This window comes from Lampetra planeri, chromosome 4, assembly GCF_965212315.1.
Source record: "Lampetra planeri chromosome 4, kcLamPlan1.2.h2, whole genome shotgun sequence".
NCBI lineage: Eukaryota > Metazoa > Chordata > Hyperoartia > Petromyzontiformes > Petromyzontidae > Lampetra > Lampetra planeri.
Genome location: NC_136110.1, coordinates 3,324,502 through 3,351,164, shown reverse-complemented (window position 1 = coordinate 3,351,164; position 26,663 = coordinate 3,324,502). Strand labels below are relative to the sequence as shown.

The following is a 26,663-nucleotide window of genomic DNA, read 5'->3' as shown; positions in this document are numbered from 1 at the left end:
GTTACACCACCACGTGAAACACACACGTACACACGGCACAAAGTTCTCCACTTCAATTTGAATCCGACGATTGCTAAATCGCGGGACGCAATTTAGCAATCGTCGGACGCGCGTGCGAGCGGACGTGCACATCCGCCGCAACGTTTTCGTTTAATAGAAGGCACATCGACAAAAGCTCGGAATGACGTAACCCATTGTGGTTCGCGAGGAAATGGACTTTGGGGAACCCTGGAGTCAACGCAAGGACCCCAAAAACACACACGCGGTGGGTGGGTGGGGGGGTCGAGGTGCACGAGGAGAATAGCTCGGAAAGTACCTGGCACGACATTTAGCCAAGCAGTATGATAGGCGAACCCGATAGAATTCCCAGCCAAGCAGGTGTACTCTCCAGAATCCTCGAAGGTGACATTCCACAAGTACAGCACCTCGATCTCTTTGTCTGTCGTGTTCACTCCGGCCGTCTACAATGTGGGGGGGGGGGTGGGGTGACGGGGTGGGCAAGGGGGGGGGGGCGGAGTCGGAGGCAAAAATTAAGAAACGAAATCAAGGAAGAACAGAGGGCGAGATTAATGACGGAGCTGCTGCCCGCCAGTCACGAGTGGACGACACCCACGGGCACGGCGCAGCAGGGCGGGCACGCCGAGACGCGGTTCCGCTTCGGGGAGGGGGACACTGCGCAGCGCCGTGGGGGGGGGGGGGGGCTTCGAGCGTCTAACGAAACCGCAGCGGCGATTGCATTCCGGAGATCCATCCGCGCGGTCCGTGCTCGTCGCGCTCATTACGCGTGTTTTTATTAGTTCAATTAATGTGCTCGTCGCTTGAGCGACAACATCAAATGAAACTGTAATGGAAGATTTGGCCACGATCGGCCGATGGACGCTTTGGCGCGGAATTTGACGCGTCGCGCTGCGCAGCCGGCGAGCTGGGTTCAATCCCTGGCCACGGTTACCCATGGTCAGTGGAGAGGGATATCTGAAGTGGTCCATTGCCAATGCACACTAATAAGTGCAGTGAAGTATGGTCAAACAACCCCCCATAACTGACACTTTTACAGTTATGGGGGTTGTTTGATTTCATCCAGCAGTGGCTTGACGTTTACGTTTATAATCTGCAAGTTTAGAATGTATCAATGAACGATGGGGCTGGCTCAGATATGCGCATTACAAAAATTTGGGGATGTTACTTTTGCAAAGGAACTATGGCGACTGGTCAATGTCCAACTCGTCTTAGCGCAGTGGGTCTCAGCGTCAACCCCGATTCGCTCAACCACTCCCAAGAGAGCAAAAAGGTCCGAAGCTTCAATCGGCTGCGGCGCTGTGCTCACAGCAGATTCACAGCCTGGCAACACACTCACCTGTGCGCCACGCGATCACGTGCGAGACGAGACCATGTGTGGAAATGTGCCGCTCGTGAACAAATGGCCGAGGGCGGAAAAGTGAATTAATTAAACAAGTAAAGGGACAGTGTAAATGCTCTGTCTGGGGATCATATTAACAGCCACTAACGTTGCCATATGGTCAAACCACGAGTGCCACACATTAACACACACACACACAAAAACAACGATTAACATTATAATTGGTCTTTTAAGTGACCATTAAGAGGCCCTGTTAGTGGCATGAAAGTGAGGATATATCCTGCAGATGGAAGATAATCCTTTGTTTGGTCTTGCCGGGCAAGAGGTCATGAGATCTCGTGGCAGTTGCTCAGAAGCACAAAGGGAACTGCAAACAGCCCCGCAGCCAGGATCCAGCGCCGCATACGAATACGAGCAGGGCAAGCGAGCGGTGGCCAAGAGCTCGCACACGCATCGGCTCCCTTTTGGCATTTTCTTTTGAAGGCTAATTATTAATTGATGAACGAACTGATTCTTCACTACAGACTGCTCATCACTCTTGCTCAATAGCTGTGAGATCGCCACAAAACCCCCCCCAAAAAAAACACTACCCGGTTGATTGCTTGGAAATGCACTAAACGATTTACACGAAGCTTAGCTTGCGCCGCCCCCCTCGGACATGTGTGTGCATATTTATGCACTCGTTGAAAAGAATCGATTAAATCAATGCCACTAATGCCGTTCCGGCTGATTCCGTGCATCTCATTCGAGCGGCCGCCTCGCACTCGCGGCATTGCATCCTGCGCAGCTGCTTGCTCATCGTCTCACTTCTCCATCTGCCTGCGTCCAAGCCTTCCTCCGCAAGTCACACAAGAGCCAAAGCATTTTTCCCACAAGCCACCTGCGCTTGCAGCAAGCCACCTGGCAACCTCCCGCAAGCCCCTGCGTGGCACAAGGCCCCTGCGTGGCACAAGGCCGAAAACAGGCCGGCTCATTTCGGCCTCGTTTCGAGCGGGCACAAAACAACAACGACGACAACAACGACGACGACGACAAAAAGCACAGAAGTCCCAGCGAGCATCCCTGCAGCAGCAAACACCAATTGAAGAAAGCCCTGCGGTCCCAAGGGATCAGCAGGGACAGCTGTTGGGCCAGCGGAGGGCAGAAGGGGCAGAAGGCCCAAGCCGTTACCTGGCGACAAGCCGAGGACCGTGAGCCTCGCCTACATAATTGGAGACCTTACGGGCGTACTGGCCACCGTCGCCCATCGACACATTGTGCAGGTGCAGCGCCTGCACGTTGGGGCTACTTAACCCCGAGCTCTGGTGGAAACGGGGAGAGACGAACGTGAGGGAGTCGGGGAGGGGGGGGCGGCGTCAGCGTGGGGCACGTGAGCGGGAACGCACGTCCACAGCCCTCGCCAAACCCTCTACTCCCCGTCGTCCGCGCTCAAGCCTCCCTCAAGATGTGTGTGTGTGTGTGTGTCGAACTTCGCTCACACCGCACGAAGCCAACCGCGCTAATCGGAGGTGCGGGGGAATGACAACAAGCTGAACACGAAAAGCAGTTCTAAAAAATAAATGGGTTATCAATCGAGATGATTTAAACGTGTATAGCTCCAGTGGCTTCCTAATATCGGAAGGAATAGCGTTACCCCAACACAAAGGGGCCTTGCACGGCAAAAACCGGACTACACTTATTGCTAAAAACACTCGGTATATTTATATTGATCCCTGACGTTTCAGGCAATGGGCCTTCTGCATAGCACATACGAAGAAGGGCCACAGGTCAAAATATTATTAATTTGATATATATTTTACTTTTAAGTCAGTGTTATTGATACATCTGTTTTTACATCTATTTTTCACCTGTTCGATGAATGTAATGTTTAATTAATAATTAACAATCTATTAATTAGTTTATTTTTAATTTATGATGGAACTGGCTGCTTATTTTAGGCTATGCCATTAATGGGGAAACGAGAGGTATTTTTACATTTCTGGATTTTTCTTTGTTTATCTGCGAAGATAGCTCAAAACTTTGGACGACTAAAAGGATATTTGTATTAACTCGGGACGACGAGGAATTTGCATCACTTCTGAACAAAATTACCGCCACTACTCCAAACAACGGCGCAGAAACGCCAACTCCGATTAAGCCATCTCACTGACGAGAAACCACGAACGTGTAAACATTGCGTCATGTTAGTTTTCCTAACGAGAAATGGAGAAAAAAAAACATACGAGTAGGCGCGCACACGCACGGCAGAGACACACGGGCAGATGTGCGGACAGACAACGAACCCTACATACTGCAACGAGGGTGTGGAAGCCCTCATCCAGCAGTGGATTGAAAAAGGGATGCGCGTGACACTTGAGACGTAGCACGTGAGCACATTGAGACAAATCTTGCTTTTGCGACAGAGACCTGTGATACGGAAATCTCATTCGGAGCAAACCAAAATCTCACACATCAACAAAGTAGCGAGGGATTAATCAAAATAAAGTCAGAGGATGTCACTTAACGCGACGACGTCACTCGACGATCGCACGACGACGAAGGAGGTGGCACTTCACCTTGAGGACCTGCACGTAGGGCGAGCCGTCGGGGCCGAACTTGCTGCCGTTCACCTCCACGTGCTTGAGCCACTGGATGTGGGGCTGCGCGTCGCTGTACACTTTGCAGTGGAACTCCACGTCGCTGCCCTTCACCGCCGTCTTGTTAGCCGGCAGTCCGGCCTGCAGGATGGGCCGGTGCGGCGAGCGCTCTGAGCGGGTAGTAAACAAACATTACAAATTAAAATAAAACACGGGCCTGGGCCAAGGGTCACGCAGACGCCGGAAACAAAACGACCGGAGGAAAAAACAAACTGACGGAAAGAGAATTCGTCTTGGCCTAAAACGAACAATTTTTATCCTACCAGGTAAGACCCACTGAGCCATGTAGCACTTTTTCAGAAACTAACCTGCCCACAAACGATAGCTCAACAACGTGGCTTATCAACTCGTGGAAATTTATAACAGCAAAATACTCGAAACGAATGCCGATTCTAAAAGCGGAGGGAAAAACATGGAGGATGCGGAGAATAATCCACACGACCGCGGGGAGAGAAAACACGCAAACTCCAAATATACAGCAGCAGCAGGTGTCAGGGTCGGGATCGAACCCACGACCTCCTGCATACCAGGCGAGGAGGGGTTTAACATCTATCCACCGTGGCACCCCACCTACCGCCGCCTTCAACGGCGGAAGGTGGGGTGCCGTGGTGGCCTGGCGTGGTGACGGGCTCTCACCCACGACGTCCAGCTGGTAGGTGTGGTTGATGGAGCCGTAGCGGTTCTCCACCATGCACGTGTAGTTGCCGCGATCCGAGGGCACGACGCTCTCCATGATGAGGCTCCAGTGCTGCTGCCTCAGCTGCGATGATGAAACACACGGCAACAGCAAGGGCGGCGCGTCAGTCGAGGTTTGTATACGCGGACGTGCGAACCTTCACTATTCTGGCAAATCGCCCGATGATGCTGGATGTAATTACCAGCGAAACGTCACGGTACTACTCAAATTATAAATATTGTGGATTTACTCTCCAACACACCGGTCGGCTGAAGTAGTAACTAACTGGCGCGTTGTTTACATGACAAATCCCTTTATAATTGGCTGTGTCGGGTGGTCGAGGGTTACGACACATTTATACGCGATCTAACCCAAACAACCTTTATTATGAATAATATTGGTCGCGAAAGCCTACGACGTGTTAAATTGTACGACCCACGTTTGTCAACCAAAGTTCACGACTTGTTACTATTTACCATCTCTACTGCTGGATGAAAGCCTCTCCACTCCACGTCGGTCATAGGGATTTGTTTCACCAAACTCCACCAAGATAATTCAGTGCGGCTTGGTGAATGGAGGCAATGGTGGTCAGGGCCAGTTCAGCTATCGCTCGCTACCCATGCATGTATGTCGAACTTCTTTTGCACTGTACGTAGAAACCGTGCTCATCGGAGGTGTAAGCCGTGGCTGTGAGGGTCGCTGGGTTCAGAGCGCGGCGCACCACCAACCCGCACCGTCGTCTCGCATAATACAAAAATATAATTTTTTTAAATCGCACGGCGAGGACCATCACTAGTATATTGAAACTATTCATTGACCGTCGAGTTCACAGCCGCCTTGTGTGATTGCGCACACGTGACCGAAAGTGCCTGGGGCAGTGGGAGATAAATTGGGTAAATTAAGCATGGGACAAAGGGAGCAATATAACAGACGGTTATTTAAAAAAAAACATTCGAGCCTTTCACTCAATTATATCTATCTTTTTTTTGTGTTTGGGCTTGAAACACAGGGGAAATCTTACACCTGAGCACCGCCGCACCCAAAGCAAGACTAACGATGGTGTAGCGTTACCTGCCCAACTTGCAGGTGCCTCCCCGCTTTCGCACAACAATGGGACGGCATTCGGGAGCCTCTTCACAACCTACTTAGCTATTCAAACGCATTTTTTATTTTACCAGGTGAGGCCCACTGAGCTTTGTAGCTCTTGTTCATAAGCGATCTGGCCACAAATGATAGCTCAACGAAGTGGCACATCACGTGGAAATGTATAGCAGCTAAATACTCTAAACGCATGATTCTAAAAATGGAGAGAAAAAGCCAGAGGACCCGGAAAAAATCCACGGGGGGAGAGAGAGACACGCAAACTCCAAATATACAGCAGGCGTCAGGGTCGGGATCGAACCCGCAATCTCCAGCATACCAGGCGAGGCAGTTAACATCTCGCCAACCGCAGAGGGTATCGAAGCGACGACGTTTCTCGCAGCGCCGCGGATCTCCGAGACGCCCGAGGCCGGCGGCGCGAGCAATGAGACGAACCGCGATTGATTTGGTCGCTCGCGACAGGCCATCCATCACAGGGCCTCGTGGTCACCTCGCGGGCGGGTCAATGTCGCCGCGGACGGCCGGCCCCATGTTTGTTTGCTCGTGTAATGGGACAGCCGCATTAATGCCGAGACGAGCAGATGTCGGCGGTTTGCCAGACGTTTGTCATCGCCGCCACACAGGGCGTGGTTCTGTCCTCGGCTGCCTCCCGTCATCGCCGGTTGTCTCGTGTCCTCCCGGTTACCTTGCTATGTCCGAAGCCAGACAGCCCGCGTGCGCGCGGAGACACAATGCCACTCGGTAACTGCTATCAGCCTGGCTCGCCTGACGGCAGCTGGCCCAGTAAAAAAAAAATAAAGCCGGCGTGCCACGTACTGAATGTTAATGTTTTGTTTAATTATGCGAGGGTGAAGGCGTATTTTGCTCACCATTGTGTGCCAACTAGTCATCGTTTTCAGCTCCGTTTTATTGGCCGAAAATAAGCGTGAGCACACTGAGACGAGACGGAGAATCCCCTATTCATCTTTAACGACTGCAGGGACAAGTTCGAGCCCCTATTAAAGAGAGCATGGGACAAGGGGGCAATTTGGCAGGTATCACTTCCATTTGCCACCCCGGTTCTGACAATGAACACACTATACAAAGCAAAAAAATGTAGGAATGAATGGATTGGATACTAATTTAGAATGAGCGTCATTGGCTAGGAATTGAACCAGAGAGCCTTTGGATTTGTAGCACCAACTACTACGCCACCACTCCCAAACACACAGAAAAGCAACATCGGATTTCATCAGCAAACAAGATGACATCACCCCACTCCTCCAGTCCCTCAGCTGGCTCCCGATTCAAAGCCAGATTCTTTTCAAGATCGCCCTTCAAGAAGCTCAGTGCACTTTCTGCTCGAGCACCCAACCCCCCAGGTCAACGTCTGCTTGGCGAGCGGTCAATCGTTCTTCTCTGCTGCTCACGTAAGCTGCAACTCCGGCCATCCATGCCATCGATGCCCTTCCCACGCTCAAGACCGTTCCCCGTTCAGAGGCTCAAGACTAAATTTCGATTTAAAGCTTTCGTGACTGCAGGGAATCATCTTCTTGGTTCTTTCGGTAAAGTCAAGACTCTTCCTCTTTTCTTCCTCCTTGTTCCGACGACAGACCGCCTCTCTCGATGTAAAACAAACACGCCCGGCGTTCCCGCAACGATGGTCTTGACGTGCGGCCGCATCCCTGATGCGGCGTAAATCCCCACCCTAAAAACCGAAAATTAGAATTTGGACCCCCCCCCCCCCAGCGAGCGCCGTGCCCCCACCTCGTTTCCCGTCGCGACGCCTCTCACCTTGATGCCGCCCATGCGGTGCTCGCTGCGGAATTCCCGGCCGTTCTTGAGCCAGCGGATGACAGGAGGGGGGTTCCCTGCGGCCGGGCAGCGGAACTTGACGGTGTTCGCGGCGGGCACGGCATGAAGACGCTTGTCCATTTTCTCAGGGTGGGTCCAGAAGGGAGGGCCTGCTAGTGGAGGAGAGGGTGAGGTGGGTGGGTGGGTGGGTGGCAGCCGTCAATGACAGAGTTCCACAGTCATCACGTGTCACACACATGCATGTTATACACGTACATCTACGGCCCATTGTTTTGTTAATCTACTGCTGGACTGCTGGATTGAGGGCCTCCCCATGCCATGTAGATGGTGGCAGGTATTGGATTATGCTGCTCAGGACGGGTTGGTGGTGTGGTGAAGGCGGGAAACATAGAAGTACAGCGCAACAATGGATTTTGCTACATTGCCCGAAGCTGCCCACCACATAACCCCGCATCATCCAATGACCCGTTATGCATGGTGGTCGGCCGTCAGAGCCATATCCAAGCTATGGGTGCGTTCCCGGTGATATTTGGTCGTGGGCACAACTCGTTATCATTTTGACGACTTAATTCTCCGAGCCAAACGAGGCTGGCAACGCGTGCCACTTAACCTCGCCCAGATGTACATTCTTATGATTTTTTTGAGGTTATGAATATCAGACCAGTTATAAGATATGCCTGGGAAATGTCTTATTTTATACATTTTTTTAAAGCCAAGCTGACTCAACGAGACATGATAACAGGATATACAGCTGGGTTTAGGTTGTACATTGTGCCCATTTATATCAGAGTCATAGCATGTGATTGTCCCATGCCATCAGTAAATGATGGCGCACATGCCTGTGTGCGTGTGTTTGTGTGCGTGTGTTTGTGTGTGTGTGTGCGTGCGTGCGTGTGTGTGGAGCGGGAGTGTAGTGGTTAGCGCACTGAGCTACGAACCCGGCGACCCGAGTTCGATTCCTGCTCATGGCCAACACCAGTGACGGTTATCTGAACCGGTCCTGAGCCTCCCCTAGGTCGACTCAGCCTCAATTGAGTATCTGGTGCGATGTGTAAATATCGCTACTGGGGAGACAAAGGCGGTCGGGCGTGGTGCTGGTCACCCACCCCCCTCGTGTGCCGTGCCAGCTTTCACAGGTGCTCGCTAACAGCACTTACCCCAACAGTCTATTTAAGGCTATACGGGAGGTCTTTGTGTGTGTGTGCGCGTGTACGCCCATAGCGGTGATAGGTGACTTTGTAACCCAGCCATGAATCATCCGCTGACAGAAAATCAAAGGAATGCAGACGCCTTCATTGTACCTCAACCAACGCGAGATATTCCACGGAGCAGGTCGTTCAGACTGCGATCCTCCAACACAGATAAAGTGCAGCACGAGTTCGTGCACGGCTCCAATCAATGCGACGTTCGAATTCTCCATGAGGACCTATGCTCATAAATTCCTAGGTTTAAATAATTTTCAAGAAATGAACATTATTTTCCCAGGAGAACCATCGCTGTGCTTCAAGATTCTATGTTTTTGGGGGGAAGTGGGGGGGGCCTGCGACAATGCGACGTTTGCTCCGTTGTGTTACGAAGGAGAAGTATGCGGCTTCACGTGCGAAGAAATTGGAGAAGCTGGAGAAAACCCACGGACATACGAGGAGGGTGACGCGCGCAACGTTCCACGCAGTTAAATTCAAGAATCCAAATGCTGTACTGCAATGTCCTGGCCCACATTGCAACCTGAGCCTACACACACACCACCTGGGAGCAGTATTGCCAGGCAGATCTCCCATCCAAGTGCTGAACAAGCTCAAGCCCGCTTAGCTTCTGAAAGTTATTGCTATGGGATGCATTAAATTTCGATTTAAAGCTTTCGTGATTGCAGGGATTCATCTTCTTGATTCTTTCGGTAAAGTCACCACGTAGAAGGGACGTAATAATATAAAAATAAAACATAATAAAATAATTCTCACTATTTTATTATTTTTTATTTTTATTATTTTATTACTTCCCTTCTACGTGGTGACTTTACCGAAAGAATCAAGAAGATCGGATGCATTGTACTAAATGACGCTTCGTCTACCCAGCAGTGTCACACCGAGTCTCGAGACCCTTCTACAGGAGGGTCCTGTCAGGTTTATGTTTTATTCTTTCAGTTTGGTGGGGGGGGGGGTTGACGTTGCCACGTTTAATCCCAACCGAGTCATTTGCAGGTCATTGTTTTCACCATTGGGATGTTTTTGGCCAACACCAGTTACGCGTCGGTGTGCTTTTTAAATCCTTTATATTAAGTTCGCGTACTTGCTTGCGTGCTTGCTTGCTTGCTTAGGACCGTGCAAATCTTTCGGTCGTTTTTTAACCCACTTCCCGTGATCCAATCGAGCTGACATTTTCCACACAGACTCGTTGTGCCAGACAATTATTGTTCGTGAAAAAAATTCCCAAAATTTTACACTTTTTAGGCAAAAAAAAATTATTTTACATATATTCAAATAGAACGCATTCATGGCTTTGGCTGAACGTCACAGTATAAGAGCCCAGAGCGTAACCCCTCCACAGGCCGTGGCGGAGTAGCGCAGTTGGTAGCGCCCTCGCTTCCCATGCCAAAGGTCGCGGGATCGATCCCCGCGTCCTCCACAGGCGAATATATATTTAAATCCTTTATATTAAGTTCGCTGCCACGCATATAAAGGATTTATAGTGAAAAACTTAGTTTTTACGGGTTATACTTATTTATTATCAACTACGGGAGGAAACTGGAGAACCCAGAGGAAATGCATGCAGAACGGAGGGAGAACATACAAACTCCACACAGAAAGTCGGGAATCGAACACAAGTTCGTCTTGCTTTGAGGAGCGGGTGTTAACAAACGTGCCACCCTGCCGCCTTTGCGGGCAGAACGATTTGATCGTAGGGGTTGAGTTCTTACAAGCAATTCTAGATTTGAAGCTTTCGTGACTGCAAGGAATCATCTTCTTAGGTTTTTTCGGTAAAGTCACGTAGAAAGTAAAATAAAATAAAAACAAAAATCACGACGTTTCAGAGGCAACACAAGTCTCCGTCATCAGCGCTTCCACGTCCATCGCAACACAAGTCTCCGTCATCAGCGCTTCCACGTCCATCGCCCACCCTTTTGGCCTCGCCCCCCCTCCCTCCCGATACGTTCCTTTCATTGGCTACCATAGTCTGATGAGCTCCCCCCTCCCTCTCCCTCCCCCCTCAACTCGCTTTTAAGGGATTACATCTTGAATCATTGCCTCACTTGATACAGCTAATCTGGCTGTGACGGTCCCACCTGATGACGGAGACTTGTGTTGCCTCCGAAACGTCGTGATTTTTGTTTTTATTTTATTTTACTTTCTACGTGACTTTACCGAAAAAAAACCTAAGAAGATTCTTACAAGCAATCGCTTTTCATTGCAAACAAAGATATCGCTCACTATTGCAGACGGCAGGATGCGTACAGATCCAGGAGAAAGAAAAAAAGCGAGAGTTTAATAAGGATACGTGTATGATTGCATAGTAGTGAAAATGCCTGGTACCATGATGATAAAATTTAATAAAAGATGATCGTTTTATGAGGTTCCATCATCTCTCGTTCTAAAGGAAAACGCATTATTTAAATTGGCTCGTTTTCCAAATACACGAATAGCTTCAAATGATCCGAATGCAATAGCGGGATGTCAAAATGTTGTTCCTTATTAGATGTCACGAGCCAAGTGGAAACTCACTCATTCCCTTTTGTATTTGAACACATTACGAAGAATGATCCTGGTCAACCCTTTAGATATGCGGAGGGAAATTAAGCAAACTCGGCAGACATTTATAATTATTACGATTTTTTAAAGTAATGCTAAACTATTCAAGTGCAAATCTTCTCCGTAAATTATTTCTTTTATAACCCTGACCACGAACAATTTCACGGGAGGGGGGGGGGGGAGAGGGGGGGGGGGCGATCGCACACTGCTATTTTCCTTCGCCAACGTTTGTCGGGACTTGCACTGCTCGGGGTCACGGAGGGTCTCTCCCGACCCGCCACTCTCTCCAGACGACACAGAATCTACAAAACGACAAGAGGCTGCCGGTGGGGGGGGGGGGGTTACTTATTCTCGGCGCGTGCACGGAGCCTCCTGCATCCCAACAAACACGGCACCACCATCACCAATGCCGCCGCCACCAAGCGAGAGGCCAGCACCGCTGCCGAGTGAGCAGCTTTGATCGACACCACCACACCAAGTGAGGGGCCACCACCATCATCACCACCGGACAATATTCCCCCATAATAAAGGTTTTTGGGTTAGATCGCGTTATTTATAAATGTGTCGTAACCCTCCACCACGCAACACGGCCAAACAGTAAAAAATTTGTCACGTTTACAAAGGACAAAAAATTATTTTTATTTTGTCCTTTCTAAACGTGACACATTTTGTACTGTTTGGCCGTTGTCGGGTGGTGGAGTGTTACGACACATTGAAAAATAACGCGATCTAACCCAAAAACCTTTATTATGAATAATATTGGTCGCGAAAGCCTACTACGTGTAACATCTTCCCCCATGTAGCCGAGACAGGGTGTGCTGTTAGCGAGCACCTATGAAGGTCGACACGGCACACGAGGGCGCAGTGAGGTCAGCACCAGTGCTTCTATTTACACGCCAAACCAGGTGCAGTACTCATTTGAGACTGCGTCAACACAGAGGAGGCTCAAGACCAGTTCAGATATCAATTACCACTGATCTTAGCTATGGCCAGAAATGCCACCCAGGTTGATGGCTTCATACTTCCTCTCCGACAAACCCACCGCCGTCACTGCCACTCTCACCACCAACACAACCACCAACCATGTGGCTAGACCACCAGCTCCTGAGGCATTGAGTCTCCACCACACCAGGCGACATGGGTAGCAGTCAGCAGAGCTGACGAGTGCCGTGGGCCCACGCAAATGCAGCTGCAAGCCACATCCACCAGAGGACGAGACCAGCAGAGTAATAACACCGGAGTCCCCACAAAGCCACAGAGTGATGCGTGGCCTGCGGTCCTGAATGTTCTCACAAAGTGTAGCGCACCCCTTGGCACAGCACACTGAACTCACATGCACGAGTTCACCGTTGTTCAATAGCCATGGTTTTTTTTTTATCTTCCTTTGCACAACTACTTGATGTTTCATAATAATTTAGAGCCTTTGACGAATCCACTGCTGGACGAAGGACCTCTCCATGCCATCCCAGTCGTGGAGATTGTGACCTTATTTCACCACGCTGGTCAGTGCAGGTTGGTGAAGGAGGAGAGGCCCAGGACTGGCTTACCGTTCATGTCAACCGTAACCGGGAATTGTAATCAGATCACCGGGTTGATAGCTCAGCGTCCCAACAACTGCCCATTCACACCCAAACCCCCACATTGCATTCAAACATTAGATCACATATTACGTTAGCTTAAATTCGTTGAGACGATTGAAGATCAGTTTTCAAATAATCTATACATATATAGAACGAATTGATAGCAGGAGCGCCCGTTTTAAAATGCGCGTGTATCGGAGCAACGGTAGCCGCTTTCGCGCTCTCTCAAGGCTCCTCTCGACACCTGCTGCGGCCGTCGGAGACGATGCCGACGGGATAGGCGGCGAGGCGCGCGCCGCTCGTTACGCAGGTGTACAACGCTTCCCCGTTTCTACTGAACCTGGGCGTGAACAACCCGGAGCAGCGGGGAGGGGGAGGAGGGGGCCCGGGGAGAGGGGGACGGAGTCCTGGACACCGAAACTCTGCAGTGAGCACCTGACGACCATCGCTCCGGGGGGAGCAAAACAAGAGGGGATATAAACCCCGACACGGCCCCCTGTGTTACTCTGTTTCCTGATTCGTTTGGTTACATTAGTCCCCTTCCTTCCACTCTCCCCCTCTTCTTCTTCTTTCGCTTCCCCGTTAATCTGCTGCTTTCCGATCGTTGCATCCTACCGTGGGTAGGGTAGTGAGAGCCCAAGTGCCTCCAGACACCAACCTCCCCCCCCCCCACCCCCCCCTATTTGAGACCGCATGTTCATCATTTGTACGTCCCTCTGCGATGTCCGTGGGTTTCTTGAAAGAAACAAATGTTACTTTCTTTTAACGAAAAAAAACCAAGGGGGCAACGCGAAATCAATAGTCGGGCAGACTGTTGCCCTTCGCTACTCGGTGGCTATGGCTCTCGATGGAGCGAGGAGGCGGCGGTGTCAGAGGGCCATCGCAACAGAGCAGCACTGCCATATTCCATCAGGGTGAGGAGACGGGGGGGGCTGACTTCTGGAGGAAGTTTGCAGCCCAGCATGGAGCCGCAGCAGCAGCATCGTCGTCCAAATATCCACACAGTGCTTTTAAATAATTAATAAGAGGGACACGCACAAAAAAATCTAATAACACAAACGCAACGGAAGGAGTTTGAAAAATTCCTTTTTTAATTGTATTAATTAATGTGTGTCTGTTTGGGAGCCTGTGTTATGGTTTAAAATGCAGCTCCAAGCCACAGACATTACATCTCACAAGGCCCTCTTTATATAATATTTGCATACATATCAACCCCTTGTCACTGCCCACCTTATTACCGACCAATTCAGACCTTATTGGCCACCCCGTGCCCTTATAAATCTCAACGTTCATCCTACAAAGTCACATCACGAGGTAGAAACACAAACAAATCGAAAAAAGTCAATGTTTACCCGAATTGAAACGGCTTCATGCCGTATGGACCTCAAAACTCAATTTTCCTGTACAAGAATATGGGGTAAACCGTATGGAAAAATAAGAATAGGTTTTACCTTTTCTGGCAATAACGCAGTTGTGTTAAGATGCTAAAACACCAAACAGAAACCTTTTTCAAGGAATTTTTGACTCAAAGTACTGGCAAAAAGGTCCCAGTTTTTAAACCGTATGGGTTGACATGTATGTAATTGCTGTTTTGTATTTGCATGAAAAGGAATAGGAACCTGATGAATTGGCATGCGTTGTATTGTTATAAATCTGCAGCATAGTTAAACAGTTCTAACTTATATTCTGTACGACTAGTGCACAAGCATTCACATGAAGTCCACCTGCTTCATCCTCAATTTGTATCGTTCAAACGCACCCGTTGTTGACGTATATTCTGACGTGCCCCTTGCTTAACGGCATAACAACAAAATAGCTCGAACTGCCGGGGTTGGTGCATCGGAGCCAAAACAAGAGAGCAACATTTGCGCGCAAACAATCCATCGCGATCAAACACACAGCTCGCAAATTTGAACGGCGGCATTTTTTTCTTCCAAACCAACAAAAAACTACACCGGCGCGTGGCCGTTACTGTTCATTGGCGTGCGCTCTCACCGTCCGCCGCGTTTCGTTGAACACGAGTCGTCGATTTTCTGCGACGCGTCACTCACGTGAATATCGAGCACGGCGTGCGGCACGGGGTTCACACCGTACACATTTTAATCACGGTGACCATCACCACCGATAGTGGAATCACCCCCGGCGCAACGGCGACCCCAACTGGGTATCGAGCAGCAGAGGCAAAGATGTCCGACGTGTCTGGAATAAGGATTACTCGAGCAAACATTCCACGACAAGACTTAAGTCTGCGCCTACCATCCGACGAAGCATTCGCAGAGCACAGCTTTTAGAGTGAGGCCGCCTAAGCCGCGCATGCACTCCGGAGGCTCCCCGTGCATTACAAGCCACGGAACCCAGCCCGTGACGTTAGTAACCCGAGTCCACTCACGCGACGACGCATCAGGCAACACGTTCGTTCGCTCGCCCGCCCGTCCCACCGGTTCATCCGACACCCTGCGCCGGACATCGACGTGCTTCTTGAATTGGAATTCTGCCGGCACACCCCCCCCCCCCCCCCCGTTCATCCTCCCCGTCGCTTTGCGTTGCGTCGACGCTGTGATGCCCAGCGAGGCCTGAGACACACGAATGGGTACTGAAGCGAATGTGAGAATGGTCATGAGAACGTGCGGTGTGGCCTCTGACACGTTTTGAGAATACTGCGACAAAGGCGCAGCGTGAACGATAACACCGAGAGACGGGATATCATTCCGATTGTGCCTTAAATCCGCAATGACCAGCGTGGTGAAGTATGCTCAAACAACCAACGATGACCGAATCCGTGTGGGGGGGAAGACCTTCGTATCAGAAGTGAATTGACAAATAGGCTGAACAATTGTTCACGTTTTAGTATATAAACAATGCCCGTCTTCTTAGCCACCGCCGAAAGAAACACCTGAATCAAAAGCATGCGGACAATGCACAGAGTAATGTTTGAATCGCGGCTCTGTGTTATTTTCACCGGTACCCAACAAAGGCTGTTATTGTTGTGGCGAGACCGCGTGTGCATGTGCGAGCGCTCAGGGGCTGTGCATTCACCTAGGCAGGAAACGAGCAGCGAGCGCTCACGGCGATAGCCAAGTGGTGGAATCACGCTCAGAGGCTGCCAAGTCTCGCTCGCTCTCTCGCTCGCTCGCTCTCTCTGTGTGTGTGCGTGTGGTGTGCGAGCAACAGAAAGGTTATTTTGCGTCGCCGGGCTCGTAACAGCTTTGCCGAACGGCGGAATTTGCACCCGGGAATGGGGTGCTCTTGTACGGTGCAAACGCGGTGGAATGCAACCCGGCACACAAAAAAAAAGCGTTCGGAGACAGGAAGGAAAGGGGATAATTTAAACCAGAGACTCCTACGTTCGCTGTGCCCAGCGGATGCCGAAATTATAATAAAAAAGCAGAAAAGAAATATTATTTTGGAGGAGAGGGAAAGCTGGGGGGGAGGGGGGTGGGGAGTGAAAGGAAACCTGCTCAATTAAACCACAAAAGCTCCAGTTTGCTCTTGGATTTGAAAGTGAAACGTTATACGTCTATTAGTGCTGTGTGCTGTAAACAGACTGTTGTTTAATGTCCGTTCTCAGACGAACCATTGTCCCACGGGCGGCGAGAACCTCGTATCGCTGGGCACCGCTTAACTTGATAAACGCAGCGTTTTGCTTTTAGAATTCACCGATGTGGGATTGTTTCGTAGATTGCCCACCCTCCCTGCCCCGCAAGTCTTGATAAAGGAAAGAGGCTTATCGCGGGAAATGCAAGTGAATGGCCAATAAGATAACGACGGGCAAGTATGATGTCAGTGATTGCATCTCTTCATGGCCCGCCTACATAGCGCCGTAAACACAGCAGTCAAAACGGTTTACTTAGCAAAAATAATTACAGATGCGAAGGGTGAGCTGTACGTTAATTAAACGTAATTAGCTTTTTTATTTTTGTTGTTGTAAATTGAACTACTTTGGGAAAGGGGGGGGGGGGAACCCCCCATAAATGAAGCGAATGAAAAAGAGAACACTCGGTTCAATAAAGGAAGGATTTCCTCGGAAACATTCCTACCGAAAGGCCAGATCACCGCTCCTTTGCACGTTATGCCAGAAAAGAGGTAAAGCCCTGCCCAATGCTTGTTCGTGCCAATGCTGGTGAAGAAGCCTCCACTGGAGGTCCCAAACGCGGGGTATTGAACCCATGTCATGAAGGTGCAAAACATTGACGCTTCAGAAATGTCCCGGAGAATATGTTCCATGGTCACGTAGAAACGGTAATGGGAACCGTAACCTACCTATCACACCTTCAATGGCGACATTTGTTGCTGGCTGCTTGAGGTGTTTGGGACTTTTGTGCTTCTACAGCTCACTACGGAAATGTGAGATGTGCCATTCGTTGGGAAATGCATCTTTCCTGAAAATATTCACACTGCACACCAAAAAACCCACACACGTGAACAACAAATGTCGATTCTTAAGTCAGCACTGCGTGTTGTGTTGCACTGACGCTCACGGTTTAGATGCAGGTCAATGCCCTAACTGAACTATTCAACCTCCACAGTTAAATTTTCTCTCCACCAAAAAAAAAAAACAGTTTTTATAATTTTACCAGAAGCGACCAGGCCGCAAATGATAGCTCAACGAAATGTAATTACCGTGTGTTAATTCACAGCAACGCACGTTTTTAAATGTGGCGAGAAAACCCGGAGGACCCGGGTGAAAAATCCACACGGCCACGGAGAGAACACGCAAACTCCAAATAAAACAGGCGTCGGGGTTGGGATCAAACCCACGACCTCCTGCAAAGCAGGCAAGATAGTTAACACCTCTCAACCGTGGCACCCCAAATACACGCGACGGCGCTCATCGTCCATGCATGTATTTAGCACATTTCCATAACTGCTTTATATCAGCACAAAGGTTTCATGCATACCCATGATAGTTAATATGCAGAGGGATTTTGTTTTTTGCAAATGAGACTGAAATAATAATAATACGCTTTGCATGTTTTTGTTTGAAATGCAACGCATGCTCATAGCATTTAATGTATTAGTCAAATGCTACAGCCATAGTGTGTTTTACTCAAATGTGAAACTCACAACGGAATGGAACACAACTGGGATTCATATCACGTCTGAATTTGACCACATTTATGCGTGCTGATGCAAATAAGCAGTGAGCGTTTTTATCGTAAGAGTCAAACAGAGGGGAATAAATAAATAGCTTTAACAGGGACAGGGAGTCAACAGGATAGAAGGCCGGGGGAATAGGGAAGTTCCAAACAACGGTGGCCAGCGGAGGGAGAATATTTTGGACTTTTCTCAGTTTCTTCATTGCCTCCGCATGTCTCTTGTCGTACAACTCCGCACACATGCTGCACCCGTCCATCTAACCAGCTCTAACCGACACAAACACTACCTTTAATTATTCACGGGTGAACACAACTGAAACATTACATCCGTTACGTCCTCCCGCGATGCGGTAATGCCGCCAGCGTGCGCTCGCTCGCTCGCCATTCCGCACGCACATCGCGACGGTTACGTGAAGGAATTACGTAACGCGTCCTCCCCTAACATGTGGCGGGGAATATTTTTCGCAGAGCTCATGTTCCTGGAGGCCCTCGCCGCTACTGGGGGGGCGGGGGGGGCGGGGGGGGCGCTACGGGCGGACACGGACGCACGCGGCGAACCGGACACCGACAGCCACGCGAGGGCACAGAGCTTTTCCCCTGCAGAGGCATTGCAGCCACCTGCTGCTGTAGGGGGCATGCGCGAGGACTGTCGCTGACCTAGGTTCGGGTCCAGGGCTCAGGTCAGGGACTAAATACAATCACGTAGACCACAAATAATGCGTCGAACAGGGTGGTGGGGTGGGGGGGAGGCATAGCTTATATGGAGTGCTCTTGCCAATAACATCTGGCAACCCAGCAACATTCGTATAACGAGCCTCACTCTTGCTGATGAGACCCACAATGTCTTACACCGGTCCAGAGTTTCCTTGCGTAAACAAATGCTGCTGGATAATATTGCTTGAGGATGCTCATAGGCTGATGGACCAAGAATGTATTTATTTGCGAATGCAATAAGCATGGACCATTCGCCCATGGGGACATATTCCGCCCTGATCCATTCGATGCAGAGTTGTCCGAAAACATCAACCTCCTCCTTGACCGAGCGCCAAGGACCGCCTGTAAATATCTTACAGTTGTTTAGCTCAAGGAGCAGCTATGAAACTTCCTGCTCAAGTCACTGCTGGCAGAAGTGCCTCAAAATAGAGGGAGCTACAGAAAGTCCCTGTAGAGGGGATTACGACCCACACCCAGGGGCGGTTTATTCATTAGGGCGATTGGGCGACGCACCACCAATCTCAACCACAGAGCTATGCTAGCCGTTACTGTGCCTCTGGATATAGTCCAATCAGCGTCATGTCACGTTCTGTGGAGTACCGCATCTTTTTGGGCGATTTCACTCTGGCTGAGAATCGCCCCGAGTGGCCCCATAGACTTACATTCAAAGATGTTTTTTTTCGAAGGGCGGGCGCTGCAATGCATTCTCTATGGCTTCCGGGAGGGCTCGCACTAACGTGCTTACGTCATCATACGCAAGCATGTTTCATCCAACAATATAATTTGTCGCCACCTAGTGGAATCTTTAATAAAAGAAACTGAGTGGATTGTAATAATAGTGAGTATAGAAACAAACAAGATGTATTGTAAGAGTCACTTTATTTTTCATTAATATTAAAGAAGTGAAGTTGCCTTTATATGCTTAAGCTGTTAATTTATCCATTGCATGGGTGGACCTAATCCTTATCAATCATCCAGACATTTGCCCCCCCTGAGAGATTTTGCAGGAGCCGCCACTGCCCACACCGCTACACTGGCCAGATGTAATGTAAGAGCTGTGAGTGCCCACACTTTACTCCACCACACTTGACCTACCGATCGACAGAAAGAGGACGTGGGGATTTTAACAAACTCTGCCGCAAAGTTAAAACTGTGACGCGGAGACGTCAACCCAAACGGGCGGCCCTCTAGATTGAAATTCCGCTGTGGCTAACCCAGTGGCAGCTGAGTCGGGAAGGGCACGTCAGCGCTGGTACAGCAGCAACTTGTGTGTGTGTGTGTGTGCAGCACGAATCACGGACTCTACCATTCTGCACTTAGTGGTCTCAGAAAACCCATCGCGCGGAGGGTTCGTGTTTTAAAATCCTTTATATTGAGTTCACTTGCTTGCTTGCTTGCGCGCTTACGACCGTGCAAAACTTTCGGTCGTTTTTTAACCCACTTCCCGTGATCCAATCGAGCTGACATTTTGCACACAGACTCGTTGTGCGTGACAATTTATTTTCGTGAAAAAATTTTTCAAAAATGTTACACTTTTTAGGAGAAAATTAATTATATTTAATTACCAATTGCTTAATGGTGGCAGGCAATCATCTGACCCATAGGTGGCAGCCATCTCAAGCCAGAGGACGAGAGGACTCTAGCCGCCACGCATATAAAGGATTTATAGTGAAAAACTTTGTTTTTACGGGTAAATGTTTTTATTGCCTCCCTTTTACATCAACATTTAAACGTATGCACGCACACACGCAAACACACACAGAAAAAACCGTACGGGGGTGGTGGTGGTGGTGTCGGCGCTGGGGCGGGGGGTTGGGGGGAACAATTGTAACTCGCAGTAATTCGTAGGGAAGAAAAAGAAAAAGATGATGATGAGGCATCACATGGGACGCCCACCCCATCGAAGCTGCTTGCCACTGAGGCCGCAGCTGCTGGAGCGAGGTCACTCGACGGTAACCGTCGGACACAGAATGTGGAGAGGCCAAGTAACGGAAGAGAGAGAGAGGGAGGGAGAGGAATATCTTTTTTTATAATTCCACGCTGTCAGATGTTTTTATTTAATTTTCAAATCACAATTGTTATTGCTTTCGAAACACCCCCCCACCCCCGCAACCATTTTCCAATAATACTGTAATAACGGTGAAGAAATGTAAATAGAAATGTAGTTACAATTCTATACTATATGTCCAGACGCCGCCGGTTCGATCTCCCGGCGAGGCACGCGAAACAAAATTGTTGCAGGTTTCCTTGAAGTCCCGGCAACCTCTGCAGGCATACACGGGTAAGAGCCCACCCAGCTCTGTTCGATCGGCAGGTCATGTGTGGCGGTGTGAGGTGTGCTTTACTTCCATCTCTTCCAAGGCCAGCGAGGAAGAGTAGGCCAAGTGACCGCTGTAAGGGGGGGGGGGGGAGCGCTCTGTTGAGCGTTCTCGAGTCAGCGGTGGCAGAGGGGCCTCCACTCCAGGGGAAGCACTCCTCTGATAGCAGTGGTACGAGAGAGAAATTTCAGAGCTGCACCTTTACCTTGCACGAAGACAAAGATCCCCCGTGTAGCCTTAGCAGACTGTCGGGGCAAGTGCTGCTAGCGAGCACCTATGAAAGGCCGACACGGCAAACGAGGGGGTGGGTGGCCAACACCACGCCCGACCGCCTTTGTCTCCCTAGCGGCGATGTTTACACATCGCACCAGACACTCATTTGAGGCTGAGTCGTCCGGCACGCGCGCACAATTGTGCTGGGTTTTTTTCTCTCTCTCCAAACAAACAATTAGCACGTTGAAATACTGCCCATGTGTTCTAATGCTACCAAGGTCTCATTAAAGGCACTCGACTCACCAAATCCGCCGTCCCTCCCCCTCCGCCCCCCAGCAGTATTTTACGAGCGAACACAAAACTGCGACGCGGCGGCTTAGATGGCACGTCTCCATACACGACTAAAAATAGCTGCCAAAAGTGGCCTCTCTGCATGGGAGCATTTTTGCATGTTTTGCAAAAGGTGGTGGGGAGGGGGGCAGGCGGGGAATGGGGGACATTGGGTGGTGGTGGGAGGAGTTAGAAGTAAACGTTTGCGGTTTGTGAAGAGTTCACCAGAGATAAATTGTTTACGTGTTGTTTAACTGGACTTGCGGTGTCTCTCAAACTTTTTTTGGCCTGCGGACACCTCGGCCCGATGCAAACATTTCCGCGGACCACCCAGCCCCCCCCCCACCCCCCTGTAACAAACCGCATATCTCTAAATACCAGGAAATAAAAATTCTTTATAATCCCTGAATACAAATTACGCGGCTATAAAGTTGTTTTTTAGGCGAGGGGATGGGTGGGGGGGGCATTTAGATCTTAGGTTTGTGATAGTTTAATCAGGTTAGTTTACCAAACTTACATTTTTTTCATTATATATCAAAAGTAAAATGTTAATGAATACCCTAAACAAAAAGGTACAAACGTAGTCAGTATTGTCCGGATCAGCCTGCGTCTGCATGGCAGTCCCCCCGGACCACGAGGAAGGAGCCTCACCGACCACGCCGGAGGCACCGGGTGACCTCCACCCTGACAACCGCCGCCGTACACCGCAGTGACTCAACCACGATGCCACCTCGAAACCTTCGCGCCCTCAAGGTCACTTTTCCTGCTCGCAACGTTCCCACTCTTGCTTCGCTCGGTCAGCGCGGATGGACGCGGTAAACGAACGTTGATCCCGACGGAAAACCGATGGGACCGTGGCGAGCCCGAGCCCACGGTGTGTCAACGTTACGCGGTGGGGAACACGCGACCGTGACCTTACGTCTGGTGCCTCGCCAAACTGAGTGTACGTATGTCGACCTTCTTTCACACCGCATGGAGCCTACCTTGCGAACCGGAGGTGGCCAAGAAACTTTGTGAGCGACGGATGAGAGAGAGAGATTTAACACGTAGGCTTTCGTGACCAATATTATTCATAATCAACGTTAATGGGTTTAGATCGCGTTATTTATAAATGTGTCGTAACCCTCCACCACCCGACACGGCCAATCAGTAAAAAGTGTCACGTTGACAAAAGACAAATAGTTCACTGCTTTAGCCCACCGGTGTGTTGAAGCGTGAAACCACAACATTTACAATTTGAGTACGACGTTTCGCTGGTAATTGCAACCAGCATCATCGGGCAATTCACCAGAATGGTGAGGCTCTGCTGTGTCTCCCGTTCTTATATGATTGGCCGTGTCGGGTGGTGGAGGGTTACGACACATTTATAAATAACGCGATTTAAACCCAAAAACGTTGATTATGAGAGAGAGAGAGAGACGGAGAGAGAAAGAGACGAAAGACATGATGGACTGCGGAGTGGATGCGGAGAGAAAGGCTAAAGAAGCAGGGGAAGAAGAGAGCGGGAGAGATGGTAGCATTGAGACAACATCCAAGTGCTTGGGGGGCCACAGCTGGACAAGAAGCAGCTGGGGAGAGGAGGGAATGGAAGACACATTTGGGGATTCCGTTGCCCAGCGGTGGGAAATTACATGCTGAGAACATCAACAACAGCAACTTTATTGAAATCGCACTGCGCATTGCAAGCGATTATTGCGAAATTAATATAATAGCGTAACTCTATTGTGTTTTTCCACGTAGAAATAACGTTGACTTTAGTCCATCACCCGACTGGCACTCCATGACAATATTATCAAGCGGAATTTGTTTAACCAAGCATGACTGATGAAAACCTAGAAGGTCGAAACCGGTCCAGCGTTCACTGCTGCTTGATAACATTGGTCGGGAAAGTGAATTTGGGCTGATGGGCTAAACAATGTTTGTCTCTGCACGTGGAGACAATAGGAGGAGGTTCTGCCTGTAAGTGACGTCATCCTATTGTTTCCTCGGAGCCACCGACGCAGGAGTTCTGTCGTGAAATGGTCGTCAACAATTGTTGTGCGGCCCTGAAGGTTGCTATTGGGCTCAGCTGTAAGCAATTTGGTGACTGAGCAGCAGTAACAATTTATTCCTGCCCCCCCCCCCCCCCCCCCGATAAAAAAAAATCGGCAGGAAAAGTTTGCCTTGTGGCGTCACTTTTCTAAAATTGGCCCCAAAAACGGACGCCTGAACAATGGCAGGTGTCCTGTGTTGAATCCAGCTTCTCGTTGTTTTTTTAAGAGCATTTAGCACGTTGCCATCCCCTTGTGATCCCAGGATGCCGCCAATCCATCTTTCTCCTGTGCATGAGCTCAACTCGTCGTTCCATCTCCACGGTGGACATATTCTTGGGCGTGTTCTCTCCTTTGGCTGCCACTGGGTTATCAGTCTCAACCTTCGAATGACATTTCCTGGCCGGGGGCCCACTTGGTTTTATTAACCGTCAATGCGATGTCTCCACGTGTTCCGGTTCCCATCTCTCAGTATCATTCCAAGCGTGCATCTCTCCGCGTTTCTTTGTGCACTTTTCACTGTCCACTACGCGTCCAATACTTGTCCATTCTGTTCTACACATAACCACACAACTGTGTATATACCTGGATGGTCTATAATTACGATTGTTTGATATGTAGGTTTTCCCGAACTTTGAATGGGAATCATTATTTTTGCTTGTTTTCTTTTCTATACAGCTAATCCAGTTTCAATTGTGCACGACAATTTTGGGGAATTGAACCACGAAAATCACTACCCCATTGCAATTGATCAAAAGCGTGCCCTTACATCGTGCACACTTACACCGCACAATTTGACCTCGCGAGCAAATTCACTACCCATAACTGTAACCGCCAGTCGCAAAACGGAATCAAACTTGAAATGCACATCACTGGCGTTCTCTTGAACGCGATCCTCAAAAGAAATGATCGCCCAACATCAAAGCACCGTTCTGTTTTGTAAAACAACAAAGCCACCTTTCAAAGCACGTGAGGTTTTTTGTGGGTTTTCTTTTTCCATGGCTTTTTTTTATTCTCCGTTTAAATTTTTTGTTGACGTCCCGCGACCCTAAATTCATCGCACGCAATACGACAATCACTGCATAACACAAGCCTGTTACTCATTACCGACCTACAATAGCTTTCTTTTTTTCACACACGCACATACACAAACGGGGACTTCTTTCGGAATGAAAGTCTGTGCAAAATAACGTCCCTCTGTGCTCAGCGAGGTCAAAGAACGGACGAACGAACCGACGAGCGGACAGGCAGACGGGAGATTGACAGCTTAAACGGTAGGCTTGTGCACCGTTCATTACGTAAAAACATATTTTTACACGCAAGCGCACGCCAGCGAGCAAGCTGAGCCAAGTGACCATAACACAAAAAAAACACTAAGTACGCTCTCACACAAAAAAAAACCCACACATGTCCTGATAATCGGCTGAGCACGGGATGCTTTTCGGCAACTCATCGTGCCGCTTAGCGGGCTGAGCTCATTCATAATTTTGTTGGGTGCCTGCTGTACGCTCGCTGGCAAAAAGCACCGCATTCTGATGCCAGCATCATGGGAAATAGCGGCAGAGCGGGCAGGCAGGCAGGCAGGCGAACGAGTTGGGTGGGGTTGCAGGATGAGGACTGTTGGCTTGAGGTACAAGAGTTGAGAGAAGGAGGGAGGGAGGGGAGGAGGGGAAACGTAGACGGAATGGACAGAGTTTCTGGGTTTTCCGATCCACTTGCGCCCTCGTTCTAATAAGCGCCGCTTATTCTACAACACGACTGTTTGTGAAGTTGATCATACGGTTGGAAATGTACCGTATGTGTACAGTACTTGCGAAAAATGCAACCGACTTGCGAACGCAACTCAAATATACACTAAATTTTGATTTAAAGCTTTCGTGACTGCAGGGATTCATCATCTTGGTTCTTTCGGTAAAGTCACGTAGAAGGGAAATAATAAAATAATAAAAATAAAACATAATAAAATAATTCTCACGACGTTTCGGCCACAACGCAAGCAGCCGTCCTCAGGTGAAGAACAGGTCTGTCGGGGAGACAGCGTCGTGAGAATTATTTTATTGTTTTATTTTTATTATTTTATTATTTCTCAAATATACACATCATGTATGCGGAATGTCCAAATAAATGTGCTGTTAGCGAGCACCTATCAAGGCCGCCACGGCACACGGTGGGGGTGCCCAACACCACGCCCGGCCGTCTTTGTCTCCCCAGTGCCGATGTTTACACACCACGGCACCAGGTACTCATTTGAGGCCGATTCGAGCTCGGGGAAGCCCAGGAACGGTCGAGATCATCGTCACTGATGTTGGTGGCCGTGAGCGGGAATTGAACTCGGGATGGCCAGATTCGGAGTGCAGCGTAGCGCTGACCGCTGCACCACCGCTCCCCGCTGGCAAATACAAGCACCACTCTCAACTCCTCCCTCCTTCTGTTGTTTTCCCCGGCCAAGTGGTGCTGCTATTGTTATCAGCCTCCGTCTAGCTGCGCAGATTACCATCTCATTTAGGGTATTATCAGAAGGCCTATTACTGTAGTTAGGGCTGTCTGCAACACAAAGGAAGTCAATTTCGCTTGCTTAAAAAAAAATGTTGTCCTTGATCCGAACGAAATGCTCCGGGCAATTACAGTACCAATTTCGGATTTGCGTGTTTAATTGGCGCACCGGCTGGCGAATGTCTGGATTGTAAATATGAATTAGCGGACGAGTCTCGCCAGCATAGATGAAGGATCGGCAGGCGACGAGCAGACGTCAGTCAGCGCGAGATCCGCACGCTCTCGAATTGGGCGAATTCTCGATGTTCTAGCGCACGGGTTTTAGTCGGTCCTATGCACGTCTCAACGACCTAAACCCGAGAAAGCAAAGCGTGGCCTCGTGTGCGTTCGTTGTGCTGCCGCCCATGGGACCGCGCGGCGAGTTTGGTGGCGTCGTGATGGGTGGATGGATGGATGGAAGGGCACGACATTACATTTCGTGTGCTCGTGGTTGAGGGTTGGGGGTTATCATCAGGACCGGGAGCTCAGCTGCCCACTCCCATGATGACGTTTGTAAAACGGGGGGGCTAAATATCGCGACTC

General features: G+C 49.6%; 1 protein-coding gene across 2 annotated transcripts in view; it reads right to left on the bottom strand.

The window, feature by feature from the left end:
- FGFR2 (fibroblast growth factor receptor 2) overlaps positions 1 to 26,663 on the bottom strand; it is a 63,319-nt gene that overhangs the window by 15,267 nt on the left and 21,389 nt on the right. Inside the window, exons 3-6 of one of the 2 annotated variants that reach the window (XM_078593052.1) lie at positions 7,544 to 7,713; positions 4,630 to 4,753; positions 3,913 to 4,103; positions 317 to 461 (exon numbers count right to left, since the gene is read on the bottom strand). In XM_078593052.1, the coding sequence (XP_078449178.1) occupies positions 317 to 461; positions 3,913 to 4,103; positions 4,630 to 4,753; positions 7,544 to 7,713 (630 nt within the window). Of the gene's footprint in view, positions 1 to 316; positions 462 to 3,912; positions 4,104 to 4,629; positions 4,754 to 7,543; positions 7,717 to 26,663 lie in introns of both variants that reach the window. The other variant, XM_078593051.1, reaches the window with a different exon arrangement.